Raw genomic sequence first — 27411 nt, 5'->3', positions numbered from 1 at the left:
AAGGGGAAAAAGCCAAACCAAAACAAAAAAAATAAAATAATCTTGTTATTAGCAGACAAGAGCAATCATGCCTTTATTAGAGCTTTATTAAAGGAGTTGAGAGAAGTCATCCTAATAATTTAATGCCATAGGTTGCTTTGGGACAATGGACAAGGTTCCTAGTGAGGAAAGATGATTCTCTCTTCTATCATTTCACCTTTTCTACCACAGAAAGCCTCTTGTCTTCTTGTGGCATGTAGTGACATCAAACACATGTTGTCTGTGCCATGGCATATAAAAGCTGTAAAATAATGTTCTCCATCTTAGATAGGCTTGTTAATGCAATTGCAATAAACAGATGAGATTATGTACAGTGCCTTTGGTGCCTTTGGGATCCATTGCTAAGTCTCTGATTTTTACTGTGCAATGCTCCTACTATGTCAGCTGTTAGTAGCTGGTAAAGCCAGTTCATAGACTGGCTTTACCTTCTACTTTCCAATGGTTGCAGTTTCTATAATGCTGAAATTTTTTTTTGTTTTTAAACTAACCTAATTTCATATGTATTGTCTGAAAAGTGGCCCTATGTGTAAAAGTGGCAACCTGTTTTAAGTTTTTTAAACTTGCAAACACCCATCCTGGGAGTCATGCTTAATAAGATTTTCATGACCTCTAGTGTTAGAAAGTCATCCTCTTTCCTTCAGGCCTTTTGCATGCTTTTCATTACATTTCTGCATGCATTGTGGCTCCTGTAGCATGGCCCCTGTTTTGCAGACAGAGGGGAAGCAAGCTGAGATGTGCAATGCAGTGATCAGTGAGGTCACTGCTGTGCTTCATGGGGTTAAGGGAGCTGGCTGGTGCACCTCACAGGCTGCTGCTGCACTCCTTTGCAGCTGGATTTGTGGAGTTATTGTAGTGTATTTTGCTTAGGGCATGGTATGGATCATGCAGCAAAGGGTTTTGCTTTTATTACTGAAAAAAAAAATCTCAATTAAAACTTGAACCCAAAAGAATTCTGAATGTTAAATTGATGTGGCAACCTGTGAACACTGAGACTCACTGTGGCTCAGGTGTCTGAGGAGCAGAAGGAGGAGCTGTGGCATGTGACAGTAGCCAGCTCTGCACATGGAGTGTGGGGCAGTGTAGGGCTGTGGAGCTGTCTGCAGCTTTCCATCCTCTGCTCATTGTGAGCAATTCTGACCAGGTTTCAAATCGGTACTCTGTTTCCTTCTTCACTTGTGTTGCACTGGCAATTAGTTTCTGTCACTTTGAAGCTTCTGAATTTCAGCAAGCAACTGCTGTGAAAACAACAATTCTAAAATGGCCTGTAATTCTACTATTGTCTTCTAAGTGGGTACAGTAGTAACTAGACCGTGCTGTGAAAAAATAACATTTTGATTACTGGGATCACATCTATAAGCCATATGTTCAAAGCTAGAGATGTTTCCATGTTGTTTTGATAATTTGAAAATTTCCAAGGAAGAAGAATGCAGTCTCCATACTAAGAATATCCATTACAGACACAGAGCAGTGAAATTAGTAATAAGCTCTTTAATTTTAAGAAATATCTCAAAAATGTTTCTGTAGTATAACTCTGACACTCTTGATGCTGCACTATAAGATGCTGTGTAAACTCTTGACTAGTAATTCAAGACCTTCTCTACTGTGACGTTGGCTGTGATTGGTAAAGATAGTTAATACATATGTAATTAATATTCCTTTTTATTTAGGTAAGCATAAATGACGTTTGTTTTGGGGAGACAAGGAAAAAAACTGTTACTCCTGTAACCACCTTAATACCAATTATGAAACTTAAGTTTTGCTAATTTTTTTTAAATAGTAGTTTTATTCTAATGTTTGACTTCTCTAGTGTGTGGCTTGTTTAGACAACAAACATCACTTTTTTGTTAGGTATCAAAATGAAACAATTTTCCTGACTCAATGAGACATCTGTAAGTAATGTTTTTATCAATAGGTGTCAATCTTTCTGCTTGCCAAATTGCAAAGAGGAGAAAGCTGCTGCGAACTAGCAACAGCCTGGTTCTACTGGAGAGGTAAATTCTGAATGAGAAGTTTTCCTTGCTCTCATCCCAGATTAAGTGGGAGGAGAAAGGCTTGAAAATGCTTATTTTCAACTCTGTGTCACTGTGTGTGGAGTATCTACTCTTAACAGAAAACCAGGCTGCCAACTCTTTTAGCAGTCTGGGAGCTGAATTTCTTCCCTAGCAATCTAAATCATGTCAGAGGGATGAATAAAGAAATGTAGGGCATCAGCCATATTATTTATGGCATTAAATTAAATCACTGGATTGTTCAAAGGGTGGGTGTTTGTGTCAAATGTAGAGAGAGATGAGTTTCTGGTATGCTTCAGAAGATGATCTGTGATTTCAGATGACCATAAAAAAGTTACTGTTCAGGTTTTTTTAGTTGCACAAACTCTTGCAAGATCAAGGTACATACATCTGTAAAAACATGCTTGGGGTGTTGGGACTTTGCTTTAGATGAGTTGGAAGCCTTTTGACTGAAATTTTCATGGCTTTGTAATATGTGCTGGAAAAGCAGAAAGCAAAATACTTCTGAGAAGTAATCCTAACTTCTTGTTGTACATAGAAATTCATCATGCTGCTGCAGCAGCGGTGGTGATCCGCAGGCTCTCTCACCCCAAGATGGTGTGGTCCAGCTGGTGGCTGCCTCTCCCAAGAGTCCAGTAAGGGAATGGTGGCCTTTCCACTTCCAGCCCCCTGCTTTTCCTGCTGAAACCAGCCCCCAGCACTAGTGTGCTACTGAATATTCCACAGTAAAGCTTCACCTCCTTGTTCTATAACTGTAACACACAGACACAAACGCCTCCTTCCCGCCTCCTGGATCCAGAAACCTCTGGGAGGCAAGTTTTGGCACTTGGAGAAATGAGGGGTTTGGCCAGATCGTAAAGAGAAAAGCCCTTTGGTTCTGAACCATGCTTTATCCCACTAGCCTGTGTTTCTGTTGCCTATTCAACACCCCAGGAGCTCAGGAGCAGGACAAGCTCTGTAAAGTCCTCTTCCATGTGCCTTTAGGATGTATAGTAGGTACTGTAAAAATAATTCTCATACTGATGTAAGGTTAGAGCAGAGGTATTTGTTCTGTCTTTGGCAGGAGGATGACTGAGAGGAGAGGCATGTATGGCCCAAGGGGAAATTTTAGGCTTGCTTTGAGGTTTCATCATCTGCTGGAAGGAGTTGGGAAAGCAGGTGATTAATACTTTTGGAGAAGGGTTCGAGAGGGACAGTCACAGAAGATAGCCTATGTGTGTGGGGGAGTGTGTATTTTATGTACCAGCGTGTGTTTGTAAGGGAGAGATAAAAAGTCTGAAATTGTTGCCTTTTTATTGTAGCTAAGAAGGGTGAACTTGTTTAGAAGCTTTTTTTTTTTTTTCTGAAGCTTTTTGTCTGAATTTAGCAAACATCTTGAAAAGGCAGGTACAATTACATCAGAATACCGTTCCCATTCAATCAGTGCTGTTTAGGAACAAAAAAGTAGCTTGGAAGTTGGGAAAAATACACTTAGAAGAGAGAAACGTGAATGCTTGTCAATTCCATCAGACCAAAATTTGATAAAGGCCTTTGATACTTGGTTACTTAAGAAAACTTTTTGAAGTTAACCATGCTCACTTGCTTAAAATGTACAAGGATGCAGCTGGCGATTTTTATCCATACAAATAACTGAATACTGATTGATTAATTGAAGCTGCCTTGGGACATGTAATTTTTTGGTAAAATGACAATGTGCATCTAATGCTGTATTACAAATGTAGTCAAATAAATTAGTTAATCAAAAATTAAAGCAGAGGGAATTTTTATTTTCCTTGAATTATTTGACACCACAAGGCTTGTGGAATACAGATGCACTGGTTCCATGAATTGGAAAGTTTGGAAGTTCTATTGGATGGCTTTTGTTTATCTCCAACCTTCTTATTTTTGTAGGAAATTCCACTTATCTGGATGACCACGGACCACCACCTCAAAAGGTAAGCTGCTGTTATTTTGTATTTGCTTAATTCTTACTTTTTTGGCTTTTGTGTTTAACTCATTGTGTGTTAACTCATGTGCCGAGCAACTCTGCTGGGTTTACATCAACAGCAAGTGCTCTTTCCGATTTTTTACACCCCTGGTGTTTCCAGATGTTTGTGAGTAACTTGGGTTAAAATGCATCAAGCTAATGGGATTTTTCTCATGGAGTAAAGAGAGGCAGGGATTTAGTGGTTTTGTCTGTCAGCACTTTCATGCAGAAAGCCAAGACACTGCAGATGTAACTAAGCCGGCAGGTGAAGATAGCCTCTGGCTAGCAGCGTTTTCTGGAACTCTGGTTCTGCTGCAAAAACAGTACTTATCCTACTACCTACAGAAGTAGGTCAGTAGGATAAATCTAATGAATGTGAGTCATGAGCCCTTGTTTAGGAATAAGGTTCACTGTTCCTATCATATGGGACTGTGCTGCATAAGCTTTTCCCTTCTGTCATCATGGCACCTCCTGACATTTCAGGTTAGGAAGGGCACTGTGATAGTTTCTTCAAGAGGAAAAAAGTGGAAGTAGGCATTTAGGGTCTCCTGATTTTTGTTTGTTTTACCGTGTTGTTTGTTCTCTAAACACAATTTGCTACTGTCTAGTGCCTGTCTTTGCAGCCTGTTAGAGTTCATTTTGCACAGTGCAGCACTGAAAGGGCAGATTATCTCCCTTTTGTGGCCCACCATGGATGCTAGTGCAGCAGGTGACAGTGAGTAGGTAGAGAGGGGTGGGTGTGAGTAGCCACTACCTCTGGTGGTAGCCCTCCCTCATCTCTGTTCAGCTGACCATGAAGTCACATCCTGAGCCACAGGCCTTGAGTTGAAGTGATCAACCACGTGTGCACCTCTGTGGTGACAGAGTTGGCTTCTGATCAGCAGGAGGAGGATAATGTGGAAAGCAATTTCACTTAGCTTGGTGATTAGTGAAAACAGACAGGAATCTGGGTTTCTTCACCATTTTCAGGCCAACAAAATCTGCAATTTTCAGCTGATATGTGAGTATTTGTACTTTAAGTTCAGATGGTTCGCTTGGAGGAATGATGTACATTTGCTTTTCTTCCTGTCAACAAAAATTACTCAATTACAAAAGCAAATGGATGTAGACAGAAGTGACAAAATCAACCAGTTATATTTATCACTGCAAACTGAGATAGGACACAGGTATTCTAAGGCTAAACAAATATTTCACACTAAAATCTGTTCAGTGCTCTCTGGTTCTTTTAAAATACCTTTTTCTTTTTACTTTTTTTTTCTTTCTTGCTTTTTAAATTTAGTACCAGTTGCTTCTCTTGTCCAAGAGTACAGCAGGCTGATTAAATAAAGAATTATGTTTGTCGTGTCTCCACAGTGAGCACTCTGCTTTGTAGTCTAAAGCAATGCTTATTCAAACCTGTATTTCTCATGCTTGAATTAGCATTCAGAAATGCCATGCTGTTCTGGTAGGGAAAAGGCTTCCATCTAGATAAGAGTTTTTAACCTTGAAAACTTTATTCAGATTTTGGTTCTTTTGCTTCAGGAATTTTGCTTTACCAATTAATGGTGCTGTGGATGGGATCCGTACTGCAATGGGCAGTAGCAGTTGGACAGATTTATCCAACCCAGACACTTTTCTGTTTACATTGTGAAAATATCTTTTGCCTGTCTAAACGTGTAATTTTGGGCTGTGTTCACACAGCCTCATCCAGCTGCAGCTCAGTTGTCTGTAGAAGGGCCAGCTGAATAGATATCTACACAATTGATTGGGTGGGTAGATACTCTTTGATTAGCTACCTACAGTTAGTAAAGTTTGTGGGCTTCCTCTGTGATCATCCTCACTCCTGGAAACTTGATGAAAAGCTCAAAAGAGTAACAGGCTGTATAGGCTTGTTTAAAGTAATTTGCTTTTTGAAGTATTTGCCCGTGTTTCAAAAACATTGATAAAATAGGGATCATTTTGATCATCCCTTGGACAAACCTGCTTATTCTTAAGTGGCTTGGGTGTTTTTTTTTTGGGGTTTTTTTTTTTTTGGTTTTTTTTTTTTTTGGTTTGGTTTGGTTTGGTTTTTATTTCTCAGATCAAAATATGGGTGGGGATTGATAGATCCCAAGATAATTCCTGGTATTTGCTTGGGGTCATGTTTTGAACTAAGATGCTCTTGCATTGTAAATCTCATGCATTGCATTTTTGGCTAAGTGCAGTTATTTACCCTCTTTACAGCTTCATATCTGAACTGTGAACTCTGTGGGTGTGAGTGAAATTCACTATAATTGTCATCTTTCAAGTAGCCTCCATTCACATGACTTGATAGCTGCCTTTGTTTAAACTAACAGATGGTTAAGGTCTATGCATGCTTTAATTCAGCATAAAAAAATGCATCAGAAGAAATCAATCCCGAGTCCAACATTTAAAATATTTCATTATAAAATGCTTAAAAGCTAGAAGTGGAGATAATGAGCAACAATGCATTGCCTGAGGTTGAAATGGCTGGTAGCTAAGATGGGCAGTGTGTAGTTAGCTGTAGGGGGAGGCCACCAGCAGTTGATATGCACTGGACCATTAGCTGCTTTGCAGAGTACATTCCAGTGTTTGTAGGAAATCATATTAGTTTTGGCTCTTTGTCATGGCTAGGTGCCAGAGGTTTGGATTTTTTTGAATACCCGTGTGGGTTTTTTTTTTTTTTTTTCCCCAGTGGAAGAACTGAAAATAGCACTTGTTCTCTGAATAAGGAATTAGCATCATCACATTTCAGGAGAACAGCGTACTAGTCTGTTTTTTTCAGATCAAGGTGGCAGCAGCAATTTTCTCAGGGCAAGCAAAGAATGAAAGCCTGGCTCACTTCTGTACCTAAGCATTGCTGGTGTGGTTCTGATTCTTCCTTGAAGGACCAGGCGAGACAGCTTTTATGGTGTTCCCCAAGGGAAGGTTTACTTGACTGTTGAAGATTAGCAGTGGTTATCCTTGCCAGTGATACAAAGGAAATGTGTCTAGGTGTGGTGGTTTGATCCTGGCTGGAGGCCAGGCACCCACCAAACCCTTTCTGTCTCTCCCATCCTCAGCTAGACAGGAGAGAGAAAATACAGCAGAAGGCTCATGAGCTAAGGACAAGTAGAGATCACTCACCAATTATAGTCACAGGCAAAACATTCACCTTGGAGAAATTAATTTGATTTGCTGCCAATCAAAATCAGAGTAAGATAATGAGAAGTAAAACAAAACACCTTTCCCCCACCTCTCCTCCCTTCCAAGCTTAACTTTATTCCCAATTCCCTACCTCTTCCCTAGCAGCACAGGGAAACAGGGAGTGGGGATTAGAAACATGCTGTTTCTGCCTCTGCCTCCTCTTCAGGGAGAGGAGGCCTTTGCCTCTCCAGTGCACAATCCCTCCCATGGGAGACAGTTCTCCACAAACTTCTCCAGCATGAGTCCTTGCCAGGGCTTTGGTTCTTCATGAACTGCTCGAATGTGGATTCCTTCCGCAGGATGCAGTTCTTCAGGAGCAGACTGATCCAGCCAGCATGGATCCCCCATGAGTCACTAAATCCTGCTGAGAAACCTGTTCTTCTCTCTATGAATCAACATGTCCTTCCAGGAACTTCCATGGGTTACAGGTGGACCTGTGCTCCTCTGTGGACCTCCATGGGCTCCAGGGGCACAGCTGCTTCATTGTGGTCCTCACCATGGGCTGCAGGGGAAGCTCATCGTGGGCACATGGAGCACCTCCTACCCCTCTTTCTTCCCACACTTGGGTAACTTCAGGGCTCATTTTAATCTCTTCTCTGGCCACAAATTATTTCTGCACAATAACATTTTTTCCTTCTTAAAAATATGTCATATCAGAGAAAGTACTGCCTATTCCTGATTGGGTTGGCCTTGGCCAGCAGTGGGTCTGTTTAGGAGCCAGCTGGTGTTGGTTTCACTGGACATGGGGGAAACTTCTGGCAGCTTCTCACAGAAGCCACTCCTGCAGTCCCCTCGGCAATAGCAGAACTTTGCCATGTATACATTTGTGTTCAGAGGACTGAATAATCCTTGACTTTTCATGAGTTCTGAGACAGATCTGTTTATGCTACTCTGCAGGTAGATGCAGCCTCCAGTAGCCCTAGCACACCTCTGGTGTTTCTGGTGTTAGTATGTGACAGAAAGAAAAGGAATGCAGTGAACCAAACAGCCACTGCTGGTGGTTCTGCACTGCTAGTGAAAGTTGACTCTTTCTTATTTCAAATCTCTATCTCACTTCCTCCTAGCTTTTTTTTTTTTTTTTTTTTTTAGATAAGCATCTCAAAGCGTAAATTTTAAAATATTTGCTAAGATCCTTTGTTTATCCTTTTTCTTGAGATTAGTGTTTAAGTGAGGCCTTTAAGATGATGCTAGCTGGTTTTTGAGAACACCTTTGAAATGGATGTGCCTTAATGACTGATGGTGTTCACTGGATATATTTCATGTCTGGGTATTTCTGCGAAAAATGTGGGTGTATTTTGTTCCAGTATTTAGACCAGCTATTTCCTTATCAAATCCTCCCAAGATTTTTTGTTCCATCCAGGATGGTGAAACTGGCCTTGGAGGACAAATGATATGAGCTTTATCAGACCTACTGTTGTTCTTGATTGAAAGCTTTTCCCTGAGAACTTGGCAAGAGCATCAAGATATGTCCCTCTTTCAGTGGAGATGACATATATATTTGTGGGGGAGCTGTGCACATAGCTTACAGATAAATTACACTGAAGTAGTCTATTCTCCTTTTCTTGATGGTTTTCCCTTGGGTTGCCTGTCATGGACTCAGTCTGTCTTTTGGCAGCTGTTTAGGTGTCAGCAAGACAGTATGCTTAGCATGTGTGACAGTGCTTCAAAGCTTTAAATGAATACAAAAATGGATGGGTGTCAGGATCAGGTCAAATTTAATCTAAATAAGAGGCATACACAAAATAAAGTTTATCCAATTTTAATGGTTTAAAGCTGCAAAGTGGATAAGTACTCTTTTCACCATTCTTTCAGTTCTTAGCTAGTAATTAGGTGCTTATTGTTCTTGTTTTTCTTATGGAGCAAGACTACCATAGCATAATAGAATATACCATACACCATAGCATAATAGAATCATTTGGAAAAGACCTCTAAGGTCATCGAGTCCAATTGTTAACTTAGCCAACACCGTGTTCACCGCTGTGGGAAAAGGTAGCAGAATCCTTGCATGGCCTTTGGTGTGTCATACCGTACCCAGTCCTAGTCAACTCTTCATTGTCAACTAGATTATTCATTCTTTTTTATTTGACTTTATATCTTACTAAAAGATTATTTCAGCATTGGCCTCTTTACACTGAGTTTTATGTTCATCAAGTTTATGCCAGTTAATTTTTTTCCTAGTATTTTGATAGCAGCATTAAGGTAATGGCCAAGAGCTGTGTAGTTTTTTTTTTCTTAGTTTTGATTATTTATTTTTTTAGTGGATACTTCAGGTTTCAGTTGAACTAGTGTTTTAGTTCTAACCATCCCTTAGGAGAACATGGTTTTAACCCTTCAGCCCTCTACAGTCTTAGGTGATTGATGTGTTAGGGATGAGTTCTTGATTTAAATCCAACCAAACAAACAAAGAACCAATTAAAAAAATAAACTGCAAACTCCACAACACTTAGAAGCAAGCAAGATTTGGGTTTTTTTAGGTATATGTTTGCTAGGGACTTTAAGAGCATGAACAGTACTGTGTTGTTTTTCATAGAGTTGAAACTGTCTGTCTAGCTTTAATTGGAAAATGGGTGGATAATCTTTAAAGTAATCCTTCCAAGGTAGGTTGGGAAAGATTTTAGTGATTTAAAAAAATATTCTATCCTTCTTATAAAATGAAGAGTTGAGATTATTGTGCAGTGTACAAATTTTCAGCTAGCAAAAATCATCAGAATTTAGCAACACGAAAATACAGTAAGTTATTTCCTAAGGAAAATTACTTACTTGATTAGGAAATTACTTACTTGATTACTTACCAGACCAGACTTGGCTGATAAAATATGAAGAGAGAATTCACCAAGTCCCTTAACCACAAAGATCCCTTTTATAGTTTGAAGCAGTTTTACAGTAAAACTGAGCTTTTAGGCCTAGTACAGTCAATAAAATACTATGATTTAAAAACCATAAAGCATTTCTCCACTTCCCTCTGTTTACTAGAAACAGTGTGTACTGGTTTAACCCATCCAGCAACCAAGCCCCACACAGCCATTCAACTCTCCCACCAGCAGGACTCGGGAGAAAATAGGAAGGATAAAAGGTTTATCTCTTGAGCTGAGATACAGACAGTTTAATAGGGAAATTAAAAGCCACACACACAAGCAAAGCAAGGGATTAATTCACTGATCCCCATGGGCAGGAAGGTGTTCAGCCACCTCCAGGAGAGTGGGGCCCCATCACGTGTAACAGCAACTTAGGAAGACAAAGCATGTCACTCCAAACATCCCTTCCTCCTTCCTCTCCCCACTTTATATACTGAACATGATGTCATATGGTCTGGACCATCCCTTTGGATATCCCAGTTGGGGTCAGCTGTCCAGCTGTATCACCTTCCAGTTCCCAAGCACCCCCAATCTACTTGGCAAAATAAAAGCACAAAAGACCTTGGCTCTGTGTAAGGCCTGGTCAGCAATAACAAAAGTCTCTGTATTATAACAGAGGATCTCGGTATTTGTGCTATGTTCAGCAAAAATCCAAAACAGTCCCATAATAGCCACAGTAAAGAAAATTAACTCTACCCTAGCTAAAATTAGCACACAGTGTAAAATTTTTGTAGAATAATTGGTTCATGTTCTTTTTAAACTGTGTTTTCATTCCTTCTAAATTGCAGTTTCTCAAGGGAAGAAAAATCTGGTCTTTACGGGGGATTTTCCCATTGTCTGTTATTCATAATTCTTTGCAGCTCTTCTGAAGCAGGTGGTGAATGATACAGCACTATAGTAGTATGGAGATAGATCCAAAAGCCGGAATTGAATCTCTACTGTTAAGTGTGAATTGGATCATAAAAATATATGAATTATACCGGAGCACTAATTTGTTTGTTTTGTTCATTTTAATTTATTGCTCAAGAATCTTAAGGATAAAACAATCACTTGATTCCGTGATTTATCAAAATAGATATGTTACTTTCTTTTTAATACATCTTCAGTGTATTGCATATCAGAAAGTTGTTGATATGGAGAGGATGACTGATTATAAATGGAGGTACAGAGAGACTTGGGGGAAATTAAAGTCAGATTGCCTGTCACAAGAAGATAAATCTGTGACGGTTATTGTGCATGCTGATGTCCTGCAAAAATTTAAACAGTAGTGAGCTGGATTTTTACTAAGCCTGACATTTTCAGCCTTTAAATTTTGAAAGACTTAGACCACAGGTATGCAGGTTTTGTGACTACTGCAGCAGTCTGTAGTTTTTATCTAATTTCAAAGATTCTTTGAAAATGTTTTGCCTTTTGGTTGGTACTTTAATTGTCCCACTGTGTGTGTGCTTAAAGGTGAATCTTCCTTATCTCTGGCATTAACACAGCAGCCTACCCAGTATTTACCAAAATAGAAAGAAATCTAATATCCCCAAATTTTCAACCTGTAGGTTTTGTTCAATGTCACACGCTGTAGCTAAAAAAGTACACAAGGCATAATCACAATTTCTGAAGCTAGTAAAGCTCTTTGCTTTCACTGAAGTTTAGGACATAACCCATTCTGAGATGATCTTTGTTCACCTGCAAATAATCTCTGCAGATTATTACACAGCACATAAATATCTCTTAGATATTACAGTTTTAGATTTCCAGCTATCTAGTACATTCCTCTCTTCTCTTCCTTCTTTCCATGATAGGAAGGTATTCATAAACTAGCATAGTATATGAGAAGGCCCTGGAAACTCAATCATAACCTCCTTCATTATCTTTTTATTAAAAAGTGCTGGATTAAAATACCAAAGTCCAGTTGCAGCTGTGTCTGGATGACCTAAACCTTCAGTGGAAAAACAAAAATCAGCCATTCTGCATAGGGGTAACATGATGGTGTACCTTTTGAGTGACAAATAGATTTGGTTAATCTTGTGAGGCTTGAGACTCCGTTGAGTATCACTCAAGTTTCTACCACACGTCTTACATTTGTTAATGGTATTCTTAAATCCGGAACTGAAAGGATTTTCTTAGCTCTGATGTTTGAAGGAAAAAAAAAATCTGAAACTTTGGATGCTGGGGAGTCTTACAAAACTGAAAAAACAACCACCAAGTAAGAATTCTATTATAATTTTGAAAGCCTCGTGATTTTTAAGATGAGCTGGTAGGTCCTGCCAGTCTTCTACTCGGGCTTTAAGAAAGGATAAAGTTTAGTTCAGGAAACTGTAAATAGGAGTTAAGTACTCTGATAAGGGTCCTAAGCTTTAATCAGACATGAGATTGTGAACATGCCTACATGTGGGCAAAAGCAGAGTCAAAGCATCAGGCAAAGAGGACAGGGCTTCATGGCTGGGCTGAAGAAGTCAGTGTGAGAGTGGCAGTACCACGGTGATTAGGGTGAAGGAGGAGTTTGGGCAAGGTAGTTCTTAGGACAGCACCTACAGCATCCTGACATCCTGGGGGAGTGTGGAGACCTTTGTGGCTTGGCACTACTGGGGATTTTCAGTAGAAACAAGGAGAAGCTCCCTCTGTTAAAATGGAAAGGAGTCATTCCCTGGTCAGCAGGAATGAGGTTTGGTTTTCCTCTGATCAAGTCAGATTAATAATTTCAAAGTGCCGAAGAGTAAAGCACTTGATGCTGGGCCTCCTCTGTTACTGACTCTGTCGTGCCATCTTCAGCACCACAAGATTCATTTGTGATTCAGGACATGGTTTATAGTCTGTAGGGGAAAGTATTTTGGGCATTTGAGTAATTGCTGGAAGAGTTGGCTAGCAGCATGTTGTCCTTTCTGCAGGTGCTTCTTGGTGTTGTTACTTCCAGGTAACAACATGCCACAAACTAGATTTGAATCTGTTACCTGCAGGAGCTATGGTGGAACTCCTTTTGAGTTCCTGCAAGCATGCAGAGCAAGAGCACCTCAGAGACAGCTCATTGGTGATGAGTGTGTGGGTTACAGTCCATCAGAACTGGCCTGTTTTACAAAATCAAAATCCAATTATGGCTATAAACAACCTTTCTTTCATACTGTGATTGGCTTATGAAGTGTCTGTGCAAAGTACAGTGTGGCTTATGAAGTGTCTGTGCAAAGTACAGTGGAAAAGACAAACACTCTAGAGACTGTAGAATAGAGTGTGGAGTCACTGAAAGGGAGCCTAAAGTAAAGGGCAAGCTGAAACTCAGCATGACAGGTCCTTGGCATTGGTGAAACCAAGTTGCTGCCCTAGCTGCAGCCCAATCAATAGTCAACCACAATAGCTACCAAAAAGTTAAACCTGAATGTGAAGAAAGACAAGTGCATACAAAGGAATAAATTATTCAGTCTACCACTCACCACATTCAAATCCAATATTATTGGCTCCCAGGGTGAATTTGTGAATATTGCCTTAGAAGACCATAAGGTAGTGAGGTTACTTAAGGGAATGCCAGTGCTGTGAAGTATTATGCAAAGTTTTAAAACCAGGCTTAGTTACTTAATATCTCTCATTTTGCAAGTATCCAGTATAAACATGTGGGTTGGATGTGATAGGATTTACTACTTAAACAGAGAATAACTGTGCCAGTGTGTTCTGAGCACATCACAGAATGTACAAAACCCTGGGCTCCAGAGGAAAAACGGCAGATTTAACTTTACAGTTCCAAGGTACATATAATGTGATGCTGCTCTGGAGTTAAAATCAGTCTTGCACAAATTCTGCAGCTTAAGGGGTTTTTGATATTGTATGTTAAACCTTCCAGTGGAAAATGGGGTAATTAAAGTGGCACTAAAATTCTTAACCTACTTGGACTCATGCTAATTCTTTCAACAAATACCAGTATCATGTTCTTAGCTAATTCATCTCCTTTATGTTCTTATGAGGTAGGTGCCTATCAGAAAGATAACTTCCACAATGTGATTAACTTAAAAAGAGATAAATATACTGCTTTTCATAAGAAAGCTAATGGGGGTCTTCCAATTCTTTTTCTGTTATAATCTGGATTCACTCATGTAGGGTAAAGAAAAAAAAGAGCAGTAGCTTTGTTCTGCATCTATAGTAGTGACAATACCATATTCTTTGATTCTTCTAAATTCTATCATGAGATGTATTAAGAAGAGATGTCTCCAAGACACAAACAATAACTGTTTAGTTCTCCTTGGCACCAGGGAGACAAGATACAGCACTATATCTGATTTTGGCCCCAAAAGAGGTGAACAAGTTGTGAACTGCAGAGGAAACCAAGAAGAATGAAGAAGAGGTTGAAAAGAGTGCAATGTTAATAAGGGCCAAAAGGAAAAGATATTACTAGTCTAGAGGTAGTGCTTGTACCCCATCCCAAAGCAATTGTCCATTTGGTAGGGTCATTCCCTGTCACCTGCTTCATCCCTGGAGGGAGCTGGAACTGAGCTGCCGTCGTTTAAGTACAAGTGAGTGTTGCTGAGTGATGAAAGGTGGGAGTGCCTCTCACACCTCCAGAGGCTGCCTGATATCAACGAGTACCTGAAAGTGCTGAGTGAGCAGGGCCTGTGCTCTCTACCAACCTGTTTGATGGGGCATGCATGTGCCGAGTTTGAATGTTGCTATGTGGCTCTAACTTCACGTGCCTGAAATAAGCCTGGTTCTGCACGCCCTGTGGTGTGGGGAGTCTTGTGCAGCAGATTGGAGGTGCAGGGGTTTTGCTCTGCTGCAACCTGTTGTTGTAGATGAGTAAATCAGGTGTAGGGTGTAATGTGAGCGAACTCAAATGTGTTGACAAGATGCATCCAAAACTTTGAACATTAGAAACTGGATCTTTGACCTTTTCTTTGTAACTTTCCCAGGCTATTACTGGTGTTATTGTTGTTTCTATAGCTACAGTATCTTGTAATAGGACCTGATCAGTGACTTATTGGGCATACTTTACTATGCTTTGAACTCAGGTCTTCTTAGAGTTGTAAGTGTGCAGTACTTCTTCACAGGAAAATTACTGCAAGTTTTCATTTTGGCTACACAGATCTGTCTTGTGGGACACATCAGGGACCGTAGGCCTTGGCAGGCACTTCATAGTAATGCTTTTCTTTAGTCTTAATAAATTCGAGGATTGTCTACAACCGTTTCCTTTTGCTGCTGGTGCTCCATGCTTATGTTTTTCAATTTAGTTTGGTACTTAGGGATGTTGAACCATTAGAGAACACATTTTAACTGGGTCTTCCAAACATGTCATCTGTCTAACAGATGAAATGCATTGTTTGTGGTGTTGGGGAAGGAAGTCACCCTTTTTCAATTAAATTAGTTTCCTAATGAGAATGCAATGGAAGAATATTCTGTTTCTTCTTCTGCCTTATTTTCAATGCTTCGCTACATCTGTACGGCATTTAAACTTTGAAAACAAACAAATTTCATTTTTACCTTTTCTTGTGGTTTCTGGTGTATTTTCAGTCACCCATAGAGATGACCATGCTGTCTGGTCTGCTTTAGAGTTGATTAAAAAGTTGATTTAAAAAGCTTGTCTCTGTCTAGCTTAACTAAACTCTACAGGTAACTGTTTTTAAAACTGGAATTGTGTGGTTTAGATGGGGAGGAAGGATTCCAGCTAGTAATAGATTTTGTTTACTCCCTTGTTCATTCTTCAGTCAGGTTTTCTGATATAAGTTTGTGTTAGCAGCTTTTCATTGTGATTGCTTTAAAAGTGAGCAAATTGATACTTGTTTGAAAAGAGATTTTTGAGCAGCAATTCCTGAGCTTAATTTTGGAAGGCTATCTCTTAGTGGCTTTTGGGTTTGTCTTTAAAGACTGTGGCAGGCTTGTGAAACACTGCAGTTAAAAAGAGCATCCAGCATATCTAAGAAGATTTCAAAGCTGATGACTGAATTATCTGATCTGTCTTCATGAAATCCACAATGTGAGAAGAGAGATTCTCTGGAAATCGTAGAAGATTAATTAAAAATTAAATGCATGGTGGGTAACAAAATTCTGGAACAAGTTGTGTAACGAATCCTTCAGGCAGCATGGAAGGATGTGCCTTCTAACATGCCATATATAATTAATGGGGACACTGGAGGGAAATGGGCTCCTGCCAGCTCTCAGGTTTGTAGGTACCTTATCAGTAACATCCTCCTCTCATCAGTCAAATGGGCCATTCCTTGGACCAATTAAGTAATTTTTTTAATTCTTATAATTCTGTCTCAGTTGGACAGGAAAATAAAATAAAGAAGTTGGACTGGGAAGGTGTAATGCTGTATAAAGATATGCCAGCAAGTGTTTCATTGTTTCCATAGTCTTATCAGTACGTTTTGTGTTGGTTTGCCTTACTTAGCTGATAACCATGGAGCACTGCCCGACCACAGGCACTGTCTGCTCAGAAAGGAGAAGCCACTTCTGGCATCTGCTTCTGGCCCCACTTGTGTGTAAGGGCAGGGGACACTTACTTGCAGGAGGTGTGAATAAAGTATCCACTGGACTCCTGAAATGAGTCAGAGACTTGACACCTGGGCAGCTTGTTACATGGATTGGGAGATTTTTGGCAAAGGGGCAAAAATGTAACGGATTTGTATCATGAAAAGTGGAATAGTTTATGCCTATGAGTGAATCCCTACATCATTGACACTACAAGTAATTATCCAGCCTATTTTTTTTTTTAATGCTGCAAAGATTTATTTGTAGAAGAAGCCTACGCTGAAGATGAAAGCCTAGGTTTTTATCAGGTTATCTGTTGAATGGCTGCCTTTCTGAGACTGGCAGACCTCTCTGCAGAGGTACTTTTCTGTAGAGGGCAGTCATTTTCTGTAATGCAAGCTCATTTGGGACTAAACTTGCTATTTCTTCTTGATTTCATTTCACAATGGTTCTTCTTTAACTATGAAGCAAAAGAAAAAAACCTGCTTGAACTGACAAGTAAATTGTCATATAACTTTCCAAACTCTTGCAGAAAGATGTTGTAATTATACTGTGTGTTTTACTTTTTTATGGCTGTAAGTGCTAATTTGTGTAACTCCAAAGTGAATTATATGTTTAAATTGTTTATATTACCTCTGGGCTTTGATGCAGTGCTCAATAAAGTCACTCTGCAATTATTTTGCAGTTGTGTGTATTGTTACATGAATATCAAGTTGACAGGGCATCATCTCAGCAGTTAGTCAGTCTACATGATACCTACTCTTAGGTAGTAAGTAATAATAAAATGTAATCCAATTAGCATTTATAAATGTCCAACTGCTGGTTTTCACCTTGTTTCTGCTAATACAATAGGAGCCTTCTTTCCAAGTGCTTTCTCAGACAACACAAGAGATGGTGGCAGAGTGTCTTGTGAGTATCATGAGGGGGAAAAGAAAGTTCCTCTCTGGAGAAGTTTTCCATTTCTTGCATTTTCAGTTTTGCCTGATACAAACTCATGTTTTTCAAAGTGGTATTTCTTCTCCTCACATAACTTCAATGTTTTCTGAATGCGGCAAGCAGATTTGCAGCGTCCTGAGGGAGCTGGTCACGTTAAACAAACACTTGCTTGTACACCAGAAGCCTGTGTGCTGCCTGGCTTTGTGCACTGGACACGCCCTGTGGGGCATTTGGGTGTGAGAAGTGCAGTGGTGACGTCAACGGGGGAAACGTGAGCAGAGGTTCAGGAGAGCATCCCAAAAGCCGCCCATGCTCAGCAGAGCTGCAAGGGAAGTTCTGGTTACCACTCGTGGTTGTGGTTCTGAAGTGAGCTTTGAGCTGCAGCGCTTATCTTGAATCTTCTCTGATTAGACCTAAGCGCATTCACTATGAATGCACTGAAACACGGCATTGATACATTGGTCTCCTTTGAGCTAAACAAGTGTCTGAAAATAATAGCCCTTTATTTCAGGTTCCTTTATCTGCAGTGAGTATTTGCTGTCCTGTCTTTTTGGGGGTGTTACCGTGGTTTGTGTGCAGAACAGAGTTGTCCTACCTAGGAAGGTGAGTTTCAGAAAATGTGAGAGCTGGCCAAATTTGGTAACTACTGTCATTTTTCCAGGCTGACAAAATTGTTTGCACTTAGAATAGAGAATTTACAAAGGCCTCCTTTAATTTTATCTAGTTTTTAAAGAATTACTTTTATAAGATTCACTCAAAGTTCCTGGATAATCCAGTCAAGGATTTAATTAGAAGTTGAGTGTAATCTCTATGCAGTAAAATTGTACTTGACTGAAGTACCAATAAAGAAAAAAAATTGCTCACTATCTTGCCTAGTCCAAACTGCTAGGAAAATCAAAGCAGTTAATAATGATGAACCATTTAAAAATATTTCCATAACTTTACGAACTCTTATCACTCATCTAATTTCTGGGATGCTATGCATACATGTAGTGTATGTGCTCATGCTCCTTCACTGGCACTTGTCAGCATCTACTTATCATGTCTCTTGGAGGCTTTCACTTACTTACACAGCAGATCATTACAAAAGCATATGTCTAAGCAGAGGAGTAATTCCCAACCCACAAGTTACAGTGATGTGTGGAAGGTGCTGCAGGACTGGGACAAGTAGTGATGCTAGTGTTTGTTATGCAAAGAAATGAATCAAAAAGGGGACAATCCAGAATAGGGCTCATGTTCTTTTTCATTAGGCTGTGATAATCAACATAATAACATGTGTTCAATTGTTTCAGACAGCATTAACAGTAGTTTTGGGAAAGGTCAGCTGCAGCTGTAGCACAGGGATGATGAATTCATCACCTTTAGTGTTCTCTAATAATTGAGGCTGAGATTTTGCATTTCATAGGAAGCAAGGCTTCTGAAGGAAAGATTGATAAAGAAATATGGGGACTATGTTTCTGATAGAAAACCCAATAAAAATGTTGCAAGATAGTAAGAAGACTTACTGCACTGTGTGGGGTTTGTATGGGCCTTGAGAGGCCCTTCTTTGCTTTCTAAATCAGCAGATGCAATGTCCTGCAACTTGGAAAGCTCAGCTGAGGCTGTGATCACCCAATACTTACTCCTTCCCAGAGTAATTTGGGGAAAAATGGCCTCCACATTCATGTTGCAGTGCAGGATATCCTAAACAATGCAACCAGTAACAGCAGCAATGTTCATTTGGCTATGAAATGTTACTTTGAGAGCAAAGTGTGAGTAGGTTCCCATTAAATATAAGGGAATACAGATTATTTTCCTTTCTGTTTGGCAGTTCTCTTTGAAAGTAGTCTGAAGGGTTGCCTGACAAATCATTTTGCTTCCCTGATGAAGATCTACTAGCAGTTCAAATGCAGTGAAGAAGTACTCTGCACTGAAAAGTGCCATATGCCTCATCTGACTGCTTTTGTGTTAGAATTCCTTCTGCTGGAAGAACACGATTGCATCAACAGCAGCAGTAGCTATATGTTGAGATATGCCACCACTTTGGCCATTCCTGGTGCTGAACACAGGTTCCTTGGAACCCAGGTGCAGGCCCTATGTCAGGAAATGTTTTGTGCCATTGCCTTAATAGAAAATTGATCTTTCCTTAAGTGCTGTATATGCACCACTGTGGGTGGGACTATGAGCTCCTGAATCTGTTAGCCAGCTAAAAGGCTTGGAAACAGTTTCCCCTGGCCTGTGTTATCACATGCTGCTGTAGGCTATACAGAAAATGCTTGTCTAGTGCAGTAGTGTGACTTCAGAAAGCCTTTTGCTGAAACAGTAGCCCATAGACATCATCCAGGAACAAAACAGGGCTGCACCTGGCATACTGTGAGCCACTGAGTTGCTTTTTGCTTGTTCCAGTTTCCTGGGGAGGAGAGCGGGGTGCAAGAGTTAGTGTGGGCTGGACACCATTCCCAGTGGCCAGGTTGGATGTTGCTGTTCTGTTTTGGTATTTAATGAGCATTACCTGTACAGAGGTGATCAGACTGTGCCAGCTGGCCTCAGGCCCCCTGTGGCCCTGTGTTGATTATTCTGCACATAGATCCTTGACTGGTGGCGTGATTTGTTCTCTGAGTCTGTTTGAAAGAGTCATGTTTATATTTGAAATTAGGAGGGTTGATTAATTTTAGCTCTGTGCAACTGGTTGTTATTTGGTTTCTTTTGTTTCTTTTCAAGCTGAAGTTTTGCAATCCAAGCATTCATTCTTCCTGCATTATGTCAGCTTCACTTCAAGTTCCCTAACTGTAGTGCAAATTCACTCCTTTAAATTCTTTTTATGGGAGATGGTCAACTAAAGATGAGTATTTGCATTGAGATTACAAGCAGTGAGATCAAGATCATTATCAACATAATAATCCTACTTACCAACATTTCTGGAGTAGTTGCCAATCTGTTACAATTAACTGCATCTCAAGGGGGAAATCTCACCTTGCCACCTCCCTGAGCCATGCTGTTTCTCTTCTGAAGAGCTTCACCTTGCTAGGGGAAGTGAGTGTTTCTGACCTGGGACCTAGAAATTGTCCTCTGTATGTCTGTTGGCTTAAGGTAAAAACATGTGATTGAGAAGTACACAGAAACAAAACATCAATGTACTGACTCCATTTTCTCCTCAATCTTTGTTCAGGTACTTCCTTTCCCCAGTCAGGTGGTCTACAACAGAGTTGGAAAGTGTGGAAGTCGAACTGTGGTTTTGCTTTTAAGGATTTTATCAGAGAAACACGGATTCAACCTGGTTACATCTGACATACATAACAAAACAAGACTGACCAAAAATGAGCAGGTAAGTTACTCCTCCTTGTCTTAGATCCTGTTTTCTTATTGCAAGTGTATGAACCAAGAAACAAAGGCATATGCTAGCAGATAATCCTGTTGAAAAGATGTGTTGCTGCTTTGTCCTGAGTAATCCTGCGGAATTCATCGTACTCTAAGTGACTTCACTTAATAACAGAAATGGGTGGCAGAGCCAAGAACAACATGATGTGGCAGCTAACCAGAAAAACTAACTTCCAGTAAGACAGCTCTTGAATTTAGTCAGCACAGCAGTTAGACTACCAGCAAGGCAAGAAAGGTTAGTAGAGTGAAGTTAAGTGCAAACAGATCTGGGGCATGTATTAATGTATCTGCAGCCATAACCAGGACACCTTATTCAGACCTAGCTTGGGTCTTAAACGGAGCAGGAGTAAATAATAACCAAAAAGGTCCTTTACAATAACTTTCTTCATTCACTTCTAATAATCAGTTGTTTCAAAAAGTTGTTTCCCAGGGCCATGCTAACCCATGTTTCTATAATATGTCATGTCCTTGATCATATCTCAGCTTCTTGCTTAGCTGTCTTTTTCATGTTTGCTGCACAACCCTCCCTGAGGGAAGTGGAAATACTGCATGAAACCTCTTTATGCAGACACCCTTTTCCATGTTCTCTTAGAAGGGATGTAGAACATGCCTTCTAAGGGAACATGTAGAAGGATTACTTTTGCAGCTTTGTTTCTATGACAGATCCAGTTATTTAAATTTTCTTCTCTCCAGGGTATGTACTGTAAGTATCACCTCTGTGAGTAGATTGATACAAGTGGTGCAGGAAAACCTCAGACTCAAAGTGCACATCTGTAGTTGGATGCTATTTTGAGCTGCTGATCAGGTAAAGGCTGCAATTGCTGCCTGTGTCACTTCTAGAAATAGCAGCCTGCAAACCACAAAAGGATGTGTGCAATGATGAAAATATGGATTGGGCCTGCCAGTGACATTGTGCTGTGATTGGGGGTCATTTACTTGCAGCCTATTCGTGAGCACAAGTTTGTTATTTTAGATGCAGCAGTTCATTCCAAATGAAAATTTAGGAGCTGATATTGCTCCTGCAGGTCCCACCTTCCTTCCCTTCAGGGTGTCCATAGGGTCCCACCACAGCTGGCTGACCTAACACTCCATAAGTCAAGCTCAGCCAGAGGTGGGGTCCAGCTGGGCAGGGCTGGCATGCCAGCCCAAATACAGCTGCTATGCATGGTTGGATGTGGCACACCAGTGACAGGCTGTGGAGGGGGACAGTGTCCTCTCACTGCCCCTGCTTGTGGCCAAGGAAATGCCTGCTCTGCATCTGCTGCAGCATCCCCGTGTGTATCCTACCAGCAGCCTGCCAAGGTTGCAGTATGGTCCCGTCAGAAAGGAGTCAAAATATCCCGTGCTACAGAGCCTGTCTGCTTAGTTTTTCTGCTGGGATAGGGGATTTCTGTGGGTAGGACTGCTTGAGTTTTGTTTGTATCTTTCATCAATTTTCATTGCTGATTGAGGGACATACCATAAATCCCAAAAATCTTTCAGATTTAGTAATCGCCAGCTTTCACCCTGATCAGCTTCTTCCTTTCAGTTCTGTTCTGTCTTTCTCTGCTAGGTGGATTTTCCTTTGTTAAAACACGATACAAGATCCCTTCTTCACACTTTTCTGTGCTTTAGTCCAGCATGTGGAGGTTTCAGAGAGGCCCAGACTTTTGATACACTGACAAATAATTATCTGCATTACCTTTTGCACTCCCCAAGTGGTTAATTTACTAACGGCAAATGTGCTGGAAGTATTGCTACAGAGCAGATGATTTACTCTATAGATTTCCCTGCCATAATTTGAGTCTCTTTATTTTTATTTATGGTTTATTTCCATAGTTACAATAGGCTCATAATTTATTGAGTACTTTAGCTGAAAAGCGCCTTTGATCACCAGAGAACATGCTTGGAGACAGTAACTATTCAGTTGTTCAGGGCATTTTTAGTTGTCTTCTCAATTTTTAAGAGCAGAATATGAAAAAAATAAATTATGTTTTCCACCTTTAATGTGGTGTAACAGGAGGAAGTTAAGGCAATGAATGATCTCAGGCTCCAGGCATTGGAACAAGAAAAAAGAAGGCTGGGCTGGGCTGTAGGCTTCCAGCATGAGCATGGGCTTCTCACTTGAGATGCTATGTCTCTCTTCCTTCTGTCATTTCTGTGTCCTGTGTTTGGTTAAAGCCCTGATCCAGCCAAGACTTTTCTGTAAATATTTAGCTTATGCAGTCTGCTGTTGTTAAATAAAGTTAAGCATGTAGGTGTTTTTAATAACTGTGGGGATTGCACATAATTGGAATCCATATTCTCATTGCCTTTTCCAGTCTGCTTCCTACTAAGAAATTTTCCCAAATTATGTGTGTCTGCCAGCAATTAGAAGTGCAGCCTTTGAACATCTGTGGGCATAAGGGAGTGAGTTCTGGAAACAGATGTATTAATATATGGCTTGCCATTTGCTATAATATTTTCAAGTAAATTAAATACAGGAAGTAACACATAATATTAAACTAATTGATGTGGCTTTAAAATGTCACTCAAACTGTTGCAAAATCAAGTCTTCCCCTGCCCTGACTTTGTTCTCCACTACCATTTTATTGCATTCAGGGAAGTAAGAATGAGTATGCTTATAGGTGTAGAAATGCCAGTCACACACAAGGGTAATTGGTAGTTTATCCTCAAATTGTTTCCTTCTAGCACCCATCATTATGGCTGTGCAGCCAACTTAATATGTAACTCCGGTTCAACGCACTAAAAATCCATCACTAATTTTTCTAAAATGCTTTTAAAGACAGAAAATGGGTCATACCAGCTTGGGGAGGTGGAGAAATTCTTGAAACCATTCCAAGCTTTTGAGAGTTGAAAATGAAGATCTAGTCTCATTCCTGGGAGTTGTGAGTTGTTTATGGAAATGAGTACCGAGATGAAAGTGATATAGCAAAATTCTTGTAGGTACTTGTGCCTCCTGAGCTCTACATGCCTTCAGTAGAGACTGAAAGCAGTGGAAGAACATAAAGAGCTCACAGGGAAGATAGGTACAGAGGGGTTTTTTTATCCTTTTTGTGTCAATATTAGTGGAGACGATAGTGTGATACAGCAGACCGCACTGGAAAATCCCAGTTGCCCTCACCATTTTTATACATTTTGACTTCAAATTCTCACACTGAAATACAGCATCTTAAAAAAAAAAAAAAAAGTAACATTTTGACTGTTGTTGGGTGGGATCGTTACCAGATTATTTCCTTTTGTTCCCAGTAGAATTTACTTGCTGCAAACCTCAAACAAAGTGGGACTTCCCTGGGTGGTTAGCACCGGGACTGGGCTAGCCATCTCCAGAAAAGAGAAAGGTGACCTGTCTCGAAGGCCAGAGTTGAGTTTTTGTGCAGGAACAATGCTGAGGCTGGAGAAAATCCATCCCCATCCAGCCCTCCTGGAGTCACTTCACGGTGCCATCTGCTGGAGCGTTATTTGCAATGCAGCACCAGCCCATTGCAAGTTAATTTCAACAGCTAATTAGTGAATTTTTCAGGAATGTTTCACTGAAGCTGCCTAATTCCTGCAGGAGAGCTCTGGGCAGCAGTGAGAGAGAGAAATAGCTCTTTATGGGCCCTAATCCTAGCAGGTACATGCTCCTTTCATACTTCTCTAAATATTTCTACAGCTTCTCCCTCCAATCATGGATGTGTTCTAACTCATCTCTTCCCTAGCAGAGTTTGCCAGGGTTGTTTATCTTCTGCTGCTTGTATCTCTTTATTTCTTGTCAAACTTAGGGTGATATGATCATCTGTACTTGTATGTCATTCTCCTTCATCACTCATTTCATCCAAAAGCTCTTGTTTTCTTCAGCCCTCATCCTCTGCTCACTCTTGCTCTCTGTGGGTCGGGTCCTCTATGTCTTATTTTCTTTCTTTCTTTCTTGTTTCATCTTATAGAAAAAAACATACAAACAAAAAAAAATTACAACAACCAAAACCAACCAACCAAACGTATTCTTCTGAGAGACACTGGAGATTTTTCTTTCGGTTGTGTTTTTTTTTTTTTTTAACATAATCTTAGAAAGAGGGAGGGATCACCATGTCTTTCTGAGCAATACATTTGGGTTGTTAGCCTGAAAGCAGTTCAGGACAGCCCAATGAGAGAGGGAGAGGCCCATGGGAAATATGGCCACAATTTGCATGTGGCCATGAGCCATTACAGTTATTTATTTTTCCCTCCTGACATCTGTGTGTCATTTCAGTTGAGCATTACTTACCCTCTTGGCAGGGTTTTTAGAAGAATGGATTTTGCTTGTTTGTTCTTATGCACATTGTAGCTTTATCCACATCTGCTTACAAGTCCAGTTGATCATTAAGTGTCTAAATATGAAGGTACTCTAAGTCAAAACAAAATTCTGTTTCTGCTTTAGAGCAAGCTGTTGTTTTAGTTCAAGAGACTGAGTTTGGTAGCAAGAGATCAAAAAAAAAACCCAGGAGCCAGATGCTGCCCTGCACTGTGTGCATCTTTCCAGCTTCCCTCTGCTCCTGAGGCTGAAGTGCCTGTGCTTGTCCAGTAGCAGGTTCATGTGACACTGACACAGGTGAAATGGAGTAATGGAGAAATGTGGCAGTGCTGTGATGTGTGTCTGCTTCCTGATAGCAAATGGGTGCCAGCCCTGGGGACAGCAGGGAGCCAAGGGAGGCTCATGTGGTACTTCGCAACACTCACATACACCCCCAGCTAAGTTTATCTAGCAGAATTTTCCTAGAGCTGCCTGTGTTTTTAGATTTAGTGAGATTACTTTGTATGAATATAGTATCTTTATGTCTCCATAATTATACTCTAGTAAGGTTTTTTTCATTTATGCCAAGATGGAGTTACAGTGAGGACCATAGGGGCATGAACAGAATTTTGATACCAGATCAGTAACTTCCTTCTGCTGTCTTCATTCATGACTTCATGCAGATAGATCAACACAGTAAAATGCAAAATATAACATCAGGCTTTATCTCACAGTTCTGAGAATTTCACTTCTCCTGTAACTTGTCTCAGTAAAAAAAAAAAAAAAAAAAAAAAAAAAAGAAAAGAAAAGAAAAAAAACCTTGCACAAAAAAACCCCCACAAACAAACAAAAACAACCCGTAAACTGTAGCAGGTTGACTATCACAGAATCCAATTGAGACATCTGATACACGGCCTAGAGGGTCTTATGTTGTTTGATTCTGCAAGGTGAATGAAGAATATAATTTTTTGGCAGAGTGAGTTACTAGTTCTAAAGAAATGTCAACATATTGGTTTGCTAGGAAAGCCTTTGTCTCTTCAGAGCACAAAGAAACGATACTCAGTTCCTTTGTGCTAAGTATTGCAAAGCTTCCTGGGCTTTCTAATTCTGATCTGGACAAGTTTTGCTCTTGCCCAGTGCATTTATATTGTACTGAAAAAGCAAAGACCAGTTTATGCTTGAATCAAGCAGTCCAGACTCCATATATGAGTAGCTAAGGAAGGGATGCTATTCCCTTCCTGACTATTTCTTTAAATTCCTTGTGTTAATTTTTTTTAAATTGCACATCCTCTCTCCGTGTTCTCTCATTTCTCTTTTCCCTTTTGGTGATCTCATCTTGCATTCCATTTCTTTGGGTTTTCAGCCTATTTTAGATGTAACACACCTTGCTAGACGTTCTCAAACCTGATATGTTGTGCTGTATAAGGTCTGTACCTCATATACCCTGATGTACTCAAACCAGCTGGACAGGAAAAGGTCCATCCTGAGAAGATGGACAAGCTGAACTGTTTGCTTCAGTGGTCATAGTGCACATGTGTGTATAGCATTGCTGAAGACAGAGGGAAAGTAGACAAAGTCTCTAAGTGTGCGCACTTCTTTCTGGCTGTTAAATGGCTGTAGCTTGTGTTGGCTGAAAGAAGAAGGCAGGGTATGTGCACTGGGAAAAAGTGGAGGATGCAAGATGGGTAAGAAGCAGTAAGATGTGACACAAATTACAAAAACCAGGGCAAAATATCAGTCCATTGGAAACTGGATATTAGAAGGGGGAAAAATTTGGCAACTGCTGTCTCTTAAATGTGGTTTGGTATTTGCTATGGCATGGGCAGAATTTTTTACCGTGCTCTTTTTGCTGCTAGTAACTCCACATATGCCAGCTACTTTATTTTGACTACACAACAGGCTGGACTACATGTTCTTGCTTATTTTATCTCTGTCAACTTTAGCATTCAAGTTTTAAGAAATATATATTTTAGTTACTGTCTCCTCACATAGATTAATGTGATTCAAATCAGAACATGTAGTTCACAGGCTTACCTCTTTTTTTATCCAGTGTATAAATTGCTTTTTACTACCCTGTTTGCAAAATCAATAAATCTGTCATTTCAAGTGTATTTCTGTTCAGTGTCCATAACACACAAGAGAAAACTGGAAATTAAATCTTAGGAAATTAATAAGAAGGAAGCAAAATTAACTGAAACATTGACTTTCTAGCATGATGCTTCACTAGATACTTCCAATTTCCTGTAAATCATAGCTAGAGTTCAGCTCACACAAAATAGATTATCATATCTATGGTGTTGTTTACATTATTCTGTCTTAATGCTCTGAAAACTCAAATTATTTAATTCTTTTTTTGAAAAAAATAACATTATGTGAATGGGCCTGAACTAGAATTTAACATCATCTTTATAAAAGTAC

General features: G+C 40.0%; 1 protein-coding gene across 1 annotated transcript in view; it reads left to right on the top strand.

Annotated features, from left to right (window-relative positions):
* The window catches only part of UST (uronyl 2-sulfotransferase), a 152489-nt gene that overhangs the window by 51562 nt on the left and 73516 nt on the right, over positions 1 to 27411 (top strand). Inside the window, exons 2-3 of the mRNA XM_030236339.2 lie at positions 3939 to 3982; positions 20554 to 20709. Coding sequence (XP_030092199.2) covers positions 3939 to 3982; positions 20554 to 20709 — 200 coding nt within the window. The remainder of the gene's footprint in view (positions 1 to 3938; positions 3983 to 20553; positions 20710 to 27411) is intronic.

This window comes from Serinus canaria, chromosome 3, assembly GCF_022539315.1.
Source record: "Serinus canaria isolate serCan28SL12 chromosome 3, serCan2020, whole genome shotgun sequence".
NCBI classification, from domain to species: Eukaryota; Metazoa; Chordata; class Aves; order Passeriformes; family Fringillidae; genus Serinus; species Serinus canaria.
Note: the sequence above shows the minus strand (reverse complement) of the source record. Positions and strands in the feature narration are given on the sequence as shown.